The 14,953-nt window shown below is 35.3% G+C and overlaps 3 protein-coding genes across 5 annotated transcripts; all 3 read left to right on the top strand.

Moving 5' to 3' along the window:
- Positions 1 to 294: 294 nt before the first annotated feature.
- LOC128691517 (glycine-rich protein 3-like) lies at positions 295 to 1,311 on the top strand. Its single transcript, XM_053780368.1, has 4 exons — positions 295 to 366; positions 511 to 592; positions 911 to 1,048; positions 1,220 to 1,311. Exons 1-4 carry the CDS (start codon positions 364 to 366, stop codon positions 1,222 to 1,224), a joined length of 228 nt encoding a protein of 75 aa, XP_053636343.1. The 5' UTR covers positions 295 to 363; the 3' UTR covers positions 1,225 to 1,311.
- Positions 1,312 to 2,545: 1,234 nt separating this feature from the next.
- Positions 2,546 to 7,288, top strand: LOC138853223 (glycine-rich protein 3-like). 2 transcript variants are annotated; one of them, XR_011392428.1, is made up of 6 exons: positions 2,546 to 2,560; positions 5,791 to 5,946; positions 6,192 to 6,343; positions 6,488 to 6,569; positions 6,888 to 7,025; positions 7,197 to 7,288. XR_011392428.1 is itself a non-coding variant. In XM_070088748.1 (4 exons), the coding sequence occupies exons 1-4, from the start codon at positions 6,341 to 6,343 to the stop codon at positions 7,199 to 7,201; spliced, it is 228 nt and encodes a 75-aa protein (XP_069944849.1). In that variant the 5' UTR covers positions 6,272 to 6,340; the 3' UTR covers positions 7,202 to 7,288. The 2 variants fall into 2 exon arrangements, 1 of the variants encoding a protein (XP_069944849.1); XM_070088748.1 differs by lacking the exons at positions 2,546 to 2,560; positions 5,791 to 5,946 and having other exon boundaries at positions 6,272 to 6,343.
- Positions 7,289 to 8,522: 1,234 nt separating this feature from the next.
- LOC138853222 (glycine-rich protein 3-like) lies at positions 8,523 to 13,228 on the top strand. Of its 2 annotated transcripts, XR_011392427.1 has the most exons (6): positions 8,523 to 8,537; positions 11,730 to 11,885; positions 12,132 to 12,283; positions 12,428 to 12,509; positions 12,828 to 12,965; positions 13,137 to 13,228. XR_011392427.1 is itself a non-coding variant. In XM_070088747.1 (4 exons), the coding sequence occupies exons 1-4, from the start codon at positions 12,281 to 12,283 to the stop codon at positions 13,139 to 13,141; spliced, it is 228 nt and encodes a 75-aa protein (XP_069944848.1). In that variant the 5' UTR covers positions 12,212 to 12,280; the 3' UTR covers positions 13,142 to 13,228. The 2 variants fall into 2 exon arrangements, 1 of the variants encoding a protein (XP_069944848.1); XM_070088747.1 differs by lacking the exons at positions 8,523 to 8,537; positions 11,730 to 11,885 and having other exon boundaries at positions 12,212 to 12,283.
- The last annotated feature ends 1,725 nt before the right edge of the window (positions 13,229 to 14,953 follow it).

Raw genomic sequence — 14,953 nt, 5'->3', positions numbered from 1 at the left:
GTGTTAAGTTGAAAGTCCATCGACTGTAAATGACTTATTAAGGCCACATATCACTTCTTCAGTAATGCCAAGAATATTTTAATTCTTTAATCTGGAATTAAGCATTCAGAGCTAAATCATTCAAGATTTTACCATGCCAGAGCATAACGTTTGAGAGTTAGTACCATTAGTGCGGGAACCTCAAGAGCTCAGACCTAAAGAGTTTTTTTTCCAGATTAAATACGTATGTGGATCTACGCAAGGTTGACTAGGTATTCATGGAGAAGGTCATGCCTGGTGGAAGGCTGCTCCTGTCCTATATAAAGTCCTGGGCATCCAGCCTCACTATCAGTAGCTCCTGTCCTCAAAAGCAAACTCCTAACCATGGTAAGTGTTCACATCCACGGTTCTTTCGAATCATAATGATCGATTATCAAAAGCGTTTCTTTAATTATTGGATCATATATTGCGATGCTATTGATTCTTCATTCCTAAATTCATCATGCTAACACTGACTCTTTGTGACGGCAGCGTTTCCTGTCCATCCTGATGGTGTTGGCTGTGATGGTGGCCGTTGCCTATGGTGGTTATATCCGTAGATATGGAGGATTTGGTGAGTAATATTCTTAACTGCAAGAGAGATATTGATATTTTATATCTTTAGAAGAGAGGTTATAATTATTTTATATCAGCTTAGTGCAAGTTTGGAAATGTAATGTATGCAGCTATCGCCAAAACAAGGAAATGTAATTGACTTTTTTTATTGTGAAATGTGTGTTATAAAATGGTGGAGAATTCTTGCTCAGCAAAAGATGTTTTATTAATGTTACGAGTCTCACTTACAAATTGCTTTATGAAGCTCTTGATGAAGCTAAGCTAATTTAATATGATTTAAATGAAAAGATTCATATTTCATCATATGTATCAACAGGCGGAGGGTTCGGTGGATTGGGTCTAGGACATGGTGGATTTGGTGGCGGCTTTGGTGGACTTGGTGGCGGCTTTGGTGGCGGCTTTGGTGGATTTGGTCACGGCCTTGGTGGACATGGTAGATACGGTGGTCTGTATGGTAAGTAACATAAATTTTACTATCTTTACAAAATTTTCATTATTCCCCCATATATAAGGATTACCACTATAATGGAAGAGTATCTATATGAAGATAAATTTCTATAATTTGTAATACTAATAATCTCATGTTTTGCTAACTTTAAATATTAACGCTGATGTTTACCTTCAGGTTAGTGATATTAGCAGCACGTCTTCTGACGGACTCCTGGCCACACTTACATCACCTTGTTGAATAATAGAAATAAAGAATTCAGAAAGTAACATAGTTTTTATTCATTTGTAATACTTTCGCAGTATATATAAAGGCTGAGAATATATTTGATACCAGTTTTAATGATTAAAGTTCTTGTCAGAAGGTGAAAAGCCTAAGTGTAGTTGACTAGTTTTAAACTTCCATTAACCATCCTAATGATTTTTAGTCAGTTAAATGAATACATAGTTTGTTAGGTTTATATGTTGTCGAAACCTGTGCGCCACTGGTGAAAGATGCTTTAATATAAATGAGGATAAATGTAATGCTTCCTTTTATGTTTACCGAGAGAAGCAAACTTCTCTACCTAATGTTCTTGACGATGTGTGGTACATAATGTGCTTACAACAACGATGTGTGATGCATAATGTGCTCACCGCAAGATACTTTAGCATATGTATTATGCACCGCATACCAATCCTGTGGACGGAAGTCAAAGGATTTCGGAGGTACATAATTGGTTCATGGACTGGGCTGCAAAGTTTTGATAGCTGAACAAGTTACTGTGTTAATGAACTATTTACATGACTATATCCTGTTACAATCATAATCTGTTATTTATGCAGACATTAATTAGGTAACACACAAACATACTAAGTGCAAACTCATGAACTGGATAACTCTCTCATGGTAAAGGATCTTCGGGTGAGTATAATACCGAGCTTATCTCCTGAAACGCATATCACCCAAGTAATTGCTGAAGCATATGGGCGCTTGACAAATCTTAGAAGAGCGTTCCAGCACCTCAGTATAGAAACTTTCAAGACTCTGTACTTCGTGTACGTCAGACCCATATTGGAGTATGCAGCAGCATGTTTTAACCCATACCAGGTCAAGCACGTCAAGAAATTAGAGAAAGTGGAAAGGTTTGCAACTACATTAGTCCCGGGGGTAATGGGCATGTCCTACGAGGATAGGTTAAGGGAAATCGACATGACAATCTTGGAGGACAGGAGGGATAGGGAGACATGATAACGACATATAAAATACTGAGGAGTAGTGACAAAGTGAACAGGGGCAGGATGTTTCAGAGATAGGATGTAATAACAATGAAGTTCAACACACAGACGAGTCACAGGGATGTAAGGAGGTATTTGTCAGGAAGTGGAATACTCTGAAGAGGGATGTGGATGAGCTAGAATCCATAGAGAGCTTCAAGAAGAGGTATGATAAAGCTCATGGAGCAACGAGTGGATCTAACAACGACCAGTGATGAAGCGGGGCCAGGAGCTAAATATCGACCCTTGCAACTACAATTAGGTGAGTACACACATCACACATACACATACACACACACGCGTGCACATACACACACACTCACACGCACGCACACACACACACACACACACACACACACACACACACACACACACACACACACACACACACACACACACACACACACACACACACACACACACACACACACACACACACACACACACATAAAAAGTGGTAATGCTTTATTTACTGTAAGCAAAGTCAGGGTATTTTCTCAGAATGGTTTGTAATATACTATTTATGGAAAAAATACGTTAACATTTCTCGATCATTTCGCAGTGAGTTATCTCTGAATTCATTAATTTTATCGTATTCAATCACCTAATGACACAGTGAGTGACAATTATTCAATTACATGTCGTTTGCTCTACATCAGGTGGTGGTGATTTAACCTCCCAAAGATACTTGTATCCCAGCCGGAGCCGGGCGATAGTAATATCCAAGAGTTCCCTTATTTTGCTGATGCACCATAGACATGTGGCTCCTCCTCCAAGATAGAAAGATGATAGAAAAACTGGCTGATGTTAGTCTCCCTCAGTCTTAAGTCAAATAAGATCATTTGAAGTTTTTTTTCGTATTAATGCTCTGAAAGTGCTAATTGAAGCTCAAGATTGTACTCTATTCCTTTTTTGAAGGTGTGAATCTCCGTGCATATACAATAGAGGGGTGAATCTGTCTGTGTATACATATGAGGCGTGAATTTCTAAATGCATACACTCATGAAGTGTGTATCCCTCAGTGTATATAATCTTAATGTGTTGATCTCTAAGAGTATGTAAATATAAATCGTGTATCTCTCAGAGTATATAAATGTAAATCGTGTATCCCTCAGAGTATATACACGTAAGGTGCATTAATCATTGTATATTCACGTGCATTGGGTATTTCAGTGTATTTGCACGAAAAGTGTGTATCTCTCAGTAAATATACTAGAAAGGGGTATGTATCTCAGTTTACTGTTTATATACACGTACGGTATGCATATGTCATGCCAAATAAGTAAAACTTGCGATTTTGGTTTAAATAGCAACACACTTCTTGCCGAATACGGGAAGCAAAAATTTTTGTATGCAGTAATTTCGCAAAACTCATTCTGAACTTTACGAAAAAAATATATTTCATTGTATTTGTTTATTGTTAAATTATTGTAAACTTATATAAAATGTATTTTGTTGGATTAGGCTAAATTAAATTGCGCTTGTTATAATAAGGTTAGGTAAGTTTCCTAAGCTTCTTTTGGAACAAAATCATGAATTTTTATATTAACATAAAAGAAAAATATATATCTTTAAATGTATAAGAGAAAATTTTAGAAAGGACTTAATTTTAAACGAGTTCTTGCTAATTGACCCGTTTCACATATTCGGCACGACATATATAAAACGATAGGTACGTATCTCTCAATGTATTTACTTCCACTGGTTCATATTTCAATGTATATATATAGATATGTATATATCTCTAAGTTTATATAAACCGAACACCATATATCTTGGTGTATCTAAACCAGAAGGTATGTATACGCGTTTGTACTCCGAAAAGTGTATAAACATCAGAATATGTCCTCTTAGAGGTGCATATCTCTCAGGGTACAACCAGAAGTTAATATCTCTTACTGAATATACATCGAAAAGTTTGTCTCTATGTATGTACATTAAGATGTGCAAGAAGTGCAAATAACCCTTTGTATGGACACTGAACATTTAATTTAGTCTGTATTTTCCAGTGAATATATACCGGGGTGCTTATATCTGCCACTATATCTACCCAGAGATATGCAAGAAATGCCTATAGCTCTTATTATGGGCAATGAAGGCTTACTATATTTCATTTTACAGAATGAAAGAATTCTTGATATCATTATACAAGAAGACTGCTTTGTAAACAATCCTCTTTCCTAACAAGTTGAAATTTCTCAAATTATTCTCGTTTTTACTAATGTGATAAACTGAGCAGGAAGATAAAGTTAACCTATGATTTAATTGTCAAGTAAGAAGTTATCTGGCTGGGGGTTTCCAGAACCAGGCCTTGAAGGCTTAAATGTCTCCACAGTGTCTGAAGGGTGTGAATCGTGTTACTCCGGTGTCATAGACGCTTGTCTCGTTACTCTGTTATTGCGGATGTATGTCTGGTTACTGTGTTGTTAGGACACAAATGTCGCTACTCTTCTGTTATAAAATGAAAGGTGTATAACATATTCGCTACTAACTTATGGGTCGTGGGAGCAAGAAATAGACATTATTAATATTTTTATTATTACTATTATTATTATTATTATTTTATTATCAAAATTTTTGTTATTGGCAGTTATAATAATAATAGTTTAAGTAGTAGTATTAGTAGCAGTAGAAGAGACTTTTCATTTTTCAATGTTGTCTTTTAAGAAATTATTGTAATACAGATAGTCCCAACAGCGGACATTGATCATAGCCAAGAACTCATTCCAAAATATTATTATTATTATTATTTGATTATTATTATTATTATTATTATTATTATTATTATTATTATTATTATTATTATTATTATTATTATTATTATTATTATTATTATTATTATTATTATTATTATTATTATTATTATTATTATTATTATTATTATTATTGTTATTGTTATTATTGGTAGTAGTATTAGAGTAGTAGTACTAGCATATTCTTAGAGAATCATTAAGAGCATGCAGGTAATATAGAGCCACAAAAAATGGGATGTAATCAACATCAAAATAATAACCCCCCTCGCCCACCAGGGCAAAAAGTTGCAAAGACGAAGAACATTTCAGTCAATTAAGGATCTAAATGTCGGCTAAAATATTTTTTATAAATAGTAGGTTTGCTGTGAATTCCTTTATCCATGGTACTCTGAGCTCATGATTTTAGTTCTTTTGACAATCTCTTATTTTCAAAGGATCACATGAGAAAAGCATCTGTTAAAAAATTAATAGGCAAACTTCTACATGTTAAAAATATGAAAATATTTAAATTGAAGAGGCCCTGAGACCTTTGTATATTAATCCTGTCTTGTAATTTATATAAAAATGATATTCTTATAAACGCTTTATTTAGCAATGATATATCAAGCTTTCCAGATATTTATTTCGTAATTGTTAGTTAGCATCGCCTAAATATATAGTTAATTTATATTTTGTTAGGTTAACATGATCTTACCTAAGTTAATATTAGGTAAATCATACTTTTTTTTTCTGTTTACAGGGTACAAAAATCATCACATTGAAACACATGCGGAAACGAAAAATCTAATTGAAGAAAATGTGATTTATTTGAGCTACCTGAGGGAAAAAGCTAAGTTACTAGTAATCTCCAGGAAGACGAGAGTAAGATTATCCACTGAACTGTATGCACTAATTGGTAATTACAGTTGAGATTGCTATTACTTTAAGTGTTAAGTTGAAAGTCCATCGACTGTAAATGACTTATTAAGGCCACATATCACTTCTTCAGTAATGCCAAGAATATTTTAATTCTTTAATCTGGAATTAAGCATTCAGAGCTAAATCATTCAAGATTTTACCATGCCAGAGCATAACGTTTGAGAGTTAGTACCATTAGTGCGGGAACCTCAAGAGCTCAGACCTAAAGAGTTTTTTTTCCAGATTAAATACGTATGTGGATCTACGCAAGGTTGACTAGGTATTCATGGAGAAGGTCATGCCTGGTGGAAGGCTGCTCCTGTCCTATATAAAGTCCTGGGCATCCAGCCTCACTATCAGTAGCTCCTGTCCTCAAAAGCAAACTCCTAACCATGGTAAGTGTTCACATCCACGGTTCTTTCGAATCATAATGATCGATTATCAAAAGCGTTTCTTTAATTATTGGATCATATATTGCGATGCTATTGATTCTTCATTCCTAAATTCATCATGCTAACACTGACTCTTTGTGACGGCAGCGTTTCCTGTCCATCCTGATGGTGTTGGCTGTGATGGTGGCCGTTGCCTATGGTGGTTATATCCGTAGATATGGAGGATTTGGTGAGTAATATTCTTAACTGCAAGAGAGATATTGATATTTTATATCTTTAGAAGAGAGGTTATAATTATTTTATATCAGCTTAGTGCAAGTTTGGAAATGTAATGTATGCAGCTATCGCCAAAACAAGGAAATGTAATTGACTTTTTTTATTGTGAAATGTGTGTTATAAAATGGTGGAGAATTCTTGCTCAGCAAAAGATGTTTTATTAATGTTACGAGTCTCACTTACAAATTGCTTTATGAAGCTCTTGATGAAGCTAAGCTAATTTAATATGATTTAAATGAAAAGATTCATATTTCATCATATGTATCAACAGGCGGAGGGTTCGGTGGATTGGGTCTAGGACATGGTGGATTTGGTGGCGGCTTTGGTGGACTTGGTGGCGGCTTTGGTGGCGGCTTTGGTGGATTTGGTCACGGCCTTGGTGGACATGGTAGATACGGTGGTCTGTATGGTAAGTAACATAAATTTTACTATCTTTACAAAATTTTCATTATTCCCCCATATATAAGGATTACCACTATAATGGAAGAGTATCTATATGAAGATAAATTTCTATAATTTGTAATACTAATAATCTCATGTTTTGCTAACTTTAAATATTAACGCTGATGTTTACCTTCAGGTTAGTGATATTAGCAGCACGTCTTCTGACGGACTCCTGGCCACACTTACATCACCTTGTTGAATAATAGAAATAAAGAATTCAGAAAGTAACATAGTTTTTATTCATTTGTAATACTTTCGCAGTATATATAAAGGCTGAGAATATATTTGATACCAGTTTTAATGATTAAAGTTCTTGTCAGAAGGTGAAAAGCCTAAGTGTAGTTGACTAGTTTTAAACTTCCATTAAACATCCTAATGATTTTTAGTCAGTTAAATGAATACATAGTTTGTTAGGTTTATATGTTGTCGAAACCTGTGCGCCACTGGTGAAAGATGCTTTAATATAAATGAGGATAAATGTAATGCTTCCTTTTATGTTTACCGAGAGAAGCAAACTTCTCTACCTAATGTTCTTGACGATGTGTAGTACATAATGTGCTTACAACAACGATGTGTGATGCATAATGTGCTCACCGCAAGATACTTTAGCATATGTATTATGCACCGCATACCAATCCTGTGGACGGAAGTCAAAGGATTTCGGAGGTACATAAATGGTTCATGGACTGGGCTGCAAAGTTTTGATAGCTGAACAAGTTACTGTGTTAATGAACTATTTACATGACTATATCCTGTTACAATCATAATCTGTTATTTATGCAGACATTAATTAGGTAACACACAAACATACTAAGTGCAAACTCATGAACTGGATAACTCTCTCATGGTAAAGGATCTTCGGGTGAGTATAATACCGAGCTTATCTCCTGAAACGCATATCACCCAAGTAATTGCTGAAGCATATGGGCGCTTGACAAATCTTAGAAGAGCGTTCCAGCACCTCAGTATAGAAACTTTCAAGACTCTGTACTTCGTGTACGTCAGACCCATATTGGAGTATGCAGCAGCATGTTTTAACCCATACCAGGTCAAGCACGTCAAGAAATTAGAGAAAGTGGAAAGGTTTGCAACTACATTAGTCCCGGGGGTAATGGGCATGTCCTACGAGGATAGGTTAAGGGAAATCGACATGACAATCTTGGAGGACAGGAGGGATAGGGAGACATGATAACGACATATAAAATACTGAGGAGTAGTGACAAAGTGAACAGGGGCAGGATGTTTCAGAGATAGGATGTAATAACAAGGAAGTTCAACACACAGACGAGTCACAGGGATGTTAGGAGGTATTTGTCAGGAAGTGGAATACTCTGAAGAGGGATGTGGATGAGCTAGAATCCATAGAGAGCTTCAAGAAGAGGTATGATAAAGCTCATGGAGCAACGAGTGGATCTAACAACGACCAGTGATGAAGCGGGGCCAGGAGCTAAATATCGACCCTTGCAACTACAATTAGGTGAGTACACACATCACACATACACATACACACACACGCGTGCACATACACACACACTCACACGCACGCACACACACACACACACACACACACACACACACACACACACACACACACACACACACACACACACACACACACACACACACACACATAAAAAGTGGTAATGCTTTATTTACTGTAAGCAAAGTCAGGGTATTTTCTCAGAATGGTTTGTAATATACTATTTATGGAAAAAATACGTTAACATTTCTCGATCATTTCGCAGTGAGTTATCTCTGAATTCATTAATTTTATCGTATTCAATCACCTAATGACACAGTGAGTGACAATTATTCAATTACATGTCGTTTGCTCTACATCAGGTGGTGGTGATTTAACCTCCCAAAGATACTTGTATCCCAGCCGGAGCCGGGCGATAGTAATATCCAAGAGTTCCCTTATTTTGCTGATGCACCATAGACATGTGGCTCCTCCTCCAAGATAGAAAGATGATAGAAAAACTGGCTGATGTTAGTCTCCCTCAGTCTTAAGTCAAATAAGATCATTTGAAGTTTTTTTTCGTATTAATGCTCTGAAAGTGCTAATTGAAGCTCAAGATTGTACTCTATTCCTTTTTTGAAGGTGTGAATCTCCGTGCATATACACTAGAGGGGTGAATCTGTCTGTGTATACATATGAGGCGTGAATTTCTAAATGCATACACTCGTGAAGTGTGTATCCCTCAGTGTATTTAATCTTAATGTGTTGATCTCTAAGAGTATATAAATATAAATCGTGTATCTCTCAGAGTATATAAATGTAAATCGTGTATCCCTCAGAGTATATACACGTAAGGTGCATTAATCATTGTATATTCACGTGCATTGGGTATTTCAGTGTATTTGCACGAAAAGTGTGTATCTCTCAGTAAATATACTAGAAAGGGGTATGTATCTCAGTTTACTGTTTATATACACGTACGGTATGCATATGTCATGCCAAATAAGTAAAACTTGCGATTTTGGTTTAAATAGCAACACACTTCTTGCCGAATACGGGAAGCGAAAATTTTGTATGCAGTAATTTCGCAAAAATCATTCTGAACCTTACGAAAAAAATATATTTCATTGTATTTGTTTATTGTTAAATTATTGTAAACTTACATAAAATGTATTTTGTTGGATTAGGCTAAATTAAATTGCGCTTGTTATAATAAGGTTAGGTAAGTTTCCTAAGCTTCTTTTGGAACAAAATCATGAATTTTTATATTAACATAAAAGAAAAATATATATCTTTAAATGTATAAGAGAAAATTTTAGAAAGGACTTAATTTTAAACGAGTTCTTGCTAATTGACCCGTTTCACATATTCGGCACGACATATATAAAACGATAGGTACGTATCTCTCAATGTATTTACTTCCACTGGTTCATATTTCAATGTATATATATAGATATGTATATATCTCTAAGTTTATATAAACTGAACACCATATATCTTGGTGTATCTAAACCAGAAGGTATGTATACGCGTTTGTACCTCGAAAAGTGTATAAACATCAGAATATGTCCTCTTAGAGGTGCATATCTCTCAGGGTACAACCAGAAGTTAATATCTCTTACTGAATATACATCGAAAAGTTTGTCTCTATGTATGTACATTAAGATGTGCAAGAAGTGCAAATAACCCTTTGTATGGACACTGAACATTTAATTTAGTCTGTATTTTCCAGTGAATATATACCGGGGTGCTTATATCTGCCACTATATCTACCCAGAGATATGCAAGAAATGCCTATAGCTCTTATTATGGGCAATGAAGGCTTACTATATTTCATTTTACAGAATGAAAGAATTCTTGATATCATTATACAAGAAGACTGCTTTGTAAACAATCCTCTTTCCTAACAAGTTGAAATTTCTCAAATTATTCTCGTTTTTACTAATGTGATAAACTGAGCAGGAAGATAAAGTTAACCTATGATTTAATTGTCAAGTAAGAAGTTATCTGGCTGGGGGTTTCCAGAACCAGGCCTTGAAGGCTTAAATGTCTCCACAGTGTCTGAAGGGTGTGAATCGTGTTACTCCGGTGTCATAGACGCTTGTCTCGTTACTCTGTTATTGCGGATGTATGTCTGGTTACTGTGTTGTTAGGACACAAATGTCGCTACTCTTCTGTTATAAAATGAAAGGTGTATAACATATTCGCTACTAACTTATGGGTCGTGGGAGCAAGAAATAGACATTATTAATATTTTTATTATTACTATTATTATTATTATTATTTTATTATCAAAATTTTTGTTATTGGCAGTTATAATAATAATAGTTTAAGTAGTAGTATTAGTAGCAGTAGAAGAGACTTTTCATTTTTCAATGTTGTCTTTTAAGAAATTATTGTAATACAGATAGTCCCAACAGCGGACATTGATCATAGCCAAGAACTCATTCCAAAATATTATTATTATTATTATTTGATTATTATTATTATTATTATTATTATTATTATTATTATTATTATTATTATTATTATTATTATTATTATTATTATTATTATTATTATTATTATTATTATTATTATTATTATTATTATTATTATTATTTTATTATTATTGTTATTATTGGTAGTAGTATTAGAGTAGTAGTACTAGCATATTCTTAGAGAATCATTAAGAGCATGCAGGTAATATAGAGCCACAAAAAATGGGATGTAATCAACATCAAAATAATAACCCCCCTCGCCCACCAGGGCAAAAAGTTGCAAAGACGAAGAACATTTCAGTCAATTAAGGATCTAAATGTCGGCTAAAATATTTTTTATAAATAGTAGGTTTGCTGTGAATTCCTTTATCCATGGTACTCTGAGCTCATGATTTTAGTTCTTTTGACAATCTCTTATTTTCAAAGGATCACATGAGAAAAGCATCTGTTAAAAAATTAATAGGCAAACTTCTACGTGTTAAAAATATGAAAATATTTAAATTGAAGAGGCCCTGAGACCTTTGTATATTAATCCTGTCTTGTAATTTATATAAAAATGATATTCTCATAAACGCTTTATTTAGCAATGATATATGAAGCTTTCCAGATATTTATTTCGTAATTGTTAGTTAGCATCGCCTAAATATATAGTTAATTTATATTTTGTTAGGTTAACATGATCTTACCTAAGTTAATATTAGGTAAATCATACTTTTTTTTCTGTTTACAGGGTACAAAAATCATCACATTGAAACACATGCGGAAACGAAAAATCTAATTGAAGAAAATGTGATTTATTTGAGCTACCTGAGGGAAAAAGCTAAGTTACTAGTAATCTCCAGGAAGACGAGAGTAAGATTATCCACTGAACTGTATGCACTAATTGGTAATTACAGTTGAGATTGCTATTACTTTAAGTGTTAAGTTGAAAGTCCATCGACTGTAAATGACTTATTAAGGCCACATATCACTTCTTCAGTAATGCCAAGAATATTTTAATTCTTTAATCTGGAATTAAGCATTCAGAGCTAAATCATTCAAGATTTTACCATGCCAGAGCATAACGTTTGAGAGTTAGTACCATTAGTGCGGGAACCTCAAGAGCTCAGACCTAAAGAGTTTTTTTTTCCAGATTAAATACGTATGTGGATCTACGCAAGGTTGACTAGGTATTCATGGAGAAGGTCATGCCTGGTGGAAGGCTGCTCCTGTCCTATATAAAGTCCTGGGCATCCAGCCTCACTATCAGTAGCTCCTGTCCTCAAAAGCAAACTCCTAACCATGGTAAGTGTTCACATCCACGGTTCTTTCGAATCATAATGATCGATTATCAAAAGCGTTTCTTTAATTATTGGATCATATATTGCGATGCTATTGATTCTTCATTCCTAAATTCATCATGCTAACACTGACTCTTTGTGACGGCAGCGTTTCCTGTCCATCCTGATGGTGTTGGCTGTGATGGTGGCCGTTGCCTATGGTGGTTATATCCGTAGATATGGAGGATTTGGTGAGTAATATTCTTAACTGCAAGAGAGATATTGATATTTTATATCTTTAGAAGAGAGGTTATAATTATTTTATATCAGCTTAGTGCAAGTTTGGAAATGTAATGTATGCAGCTATCGCCAAAACAAGGAAATGTAATTGACTTTTTTTATTGTGAAATGTGTGTTATAAAATGGTGGAGAATTCTTGCTCAGCAAAAGATGTTTTATTAATGTTACGAGTCTCACTTACAAATTGCTTTATGAAGTTCTTGATGAAGCTAAGCTAATTTAATATGATTTAAATGAAAAGATTCATATTTCATCATATGTATCAACAGGCGGAGGGTTCGGTGGATTGGGTCTAGGACATGGTGGATTTGGTGGCGGCTTTGGTGGACTTGGTGGCGGCTTTGGTGGCGGCTTTGGTGGATTTGGTCACGGCCTTGGTGGACATGGTAGATACGGTGGTCTGTATGGTAAGTAACATAAATTTTACTATCTTTACAAAATTTTCATTATTCCCCCATATATAAGGATTACCACTATAATGGAAGAGTATCTATATGAAGATAAATTTCTATAATTTGTAATACTAATAATCTCATGTTTTGCTAACTTTAAATATTAACGCTGATGCTTACCTTCAGGTTAGTGATATTAGCAGCACGTCTTCTGACGGACTCCTGGCCACACTTACATCACCTTGTTGAATAATAGAAATAAAGAATTCAGAAAGTAACATAGTTTTTATTCATTTGTAATACTTTCGCAGTATATATAAAGGCTGAGAATATATTTGATACCAGTTTTAATGATTAAAGTTCTTGTCAGGAGGTGAAAAGCCTAAGTGTAGTTGACTAGTTTTATACTTCCATTAACCATCCTAATGATTTTTAGCCAGTTAAATGAATACATAGTTTGTTAGGTTTATATGTTGTCGAAACCTGTGCGCCACTGGTGAAAGATGCTTTAATATAAATGAGGATAAATGTAATGCTTCCTTTTATGTTTACCGAGAGAAGCAAACTTCTCTACCTAATGTTCTTGACGATGTGTGGTACATAATGTGCTTACAACAACGATGTGTGATGCATAATGTGCTCACCGCAAGCTACTTTAGCATATGTATTATGCACCGCATACCAATCCTGTGGACGGAAGTCAAAGGATTTCGGAGGTACATAATTGGTTCATGGACTGGGCTGCAAAGTTTTGATAGCTGAACAAGTTACTGTGTTAATGAACTATTTACATGACAATATCCTGTTACAATCATAATCTGTTATTTATGCAGACATTAATTAGGTAACACACAAACATACTAAGTGCAAACTCATGAACTGGATAACTCTCTCATGGTAAAGAATCTTCGGGTGAGTATAATACCGAGCTTATCTCCTGAAACGCATATCACCCAAGTAATTGCTGAAGCATATGGGCGCTTGACAAATCTTAGAAGAGCGTTCCAGCACCTCAGTATAGAAACTTTCAAGACTCTGTACTTCGTGTACGTCAGACCCATGTTGGAGTACGCAGCAGCATGTTTTAACCCATACCAGGTCAAGCACGTCAAGAAATTAGAGAAAGTGGAAAGGTTTGCAACTACATTAGTCCCGGGGGTAATGGGCATGTCCTACGAGGATAGGTTAAGGGAAATCGACATGACAATCTTGGAGAACAGGAGGGATAGGGAGACATGATAACGACATCTAAAATACTGAGGAGTAGTGACAAAGTGAACAGGGACAGGATGTTTCAGAGACAGGAAGTAATAACAAGGTGGCACAATTGGAAGTTCAACACAAAGACGAGTCACAGGGTTGTTAGGAGGCATTTGTCAGGAAGTGGAATACTCTGAAGAGGGATATGAATGAGCCAGGATCCATAGAGAGCTTCAAGAAGAGGTATGATAAAGCTCATGGAGCAACGAGTGGATCTAACAACGACCAGTGATGAAGCGGGGCGAGGAGCTAAATCTCGACCCTTGCAACTACAGTTATGTGAGCACACACATCACACATACACATACACACACACGCGTGCACACACACGCGTGCACACACACATACGCACACACACACACACACACACACACACACACACACACACACACACACACACACACACACACACACACACACACACACACACACACACACACACACACACACACACACATAGAAAGTGGTAATGCTTTATTTACTGTGAGCAAAGTCAGGGTATTTTCTCAGAATGGTTTGTAAAATACTATTTTTGGAAAAAATATGTTGATATTTCTCGATCATTTCTGAATTCATTAATTTTGTCGCATTCAATCACCTAATGGCACAGGGTGTGACAATTATTCAATTACTTATACGTCGGACACACTTACATCACCTTGTTGAATACTAAAAATAAATAATTCAGAAAGTATCATAGTTTCAATTCATTTCTAATACTTTCACGGTATATATACACCGAG

The sequence above is a fragment of the Cherax quadricarinatus genome, chromosome 26 (genome assembly GCF_038502225.1).
Source record: "Cherax quadricarinatus isolate ZL_2023a chromosome 26, ASM3850222v1, whole genome shotgun sequence".
NCBI classification, from domain to species: Eukaryota; Metazoa; Arthropoda; class Malacostraca; order Decapoda; family Parastacidae; genus Cherax; species Cherax quadricarinatus.
The sequence above is the reverse complement of the archived record's forward strand: the minus strand, read 5'-3'. Positions and strand labels throughout refer to the sequence as shown.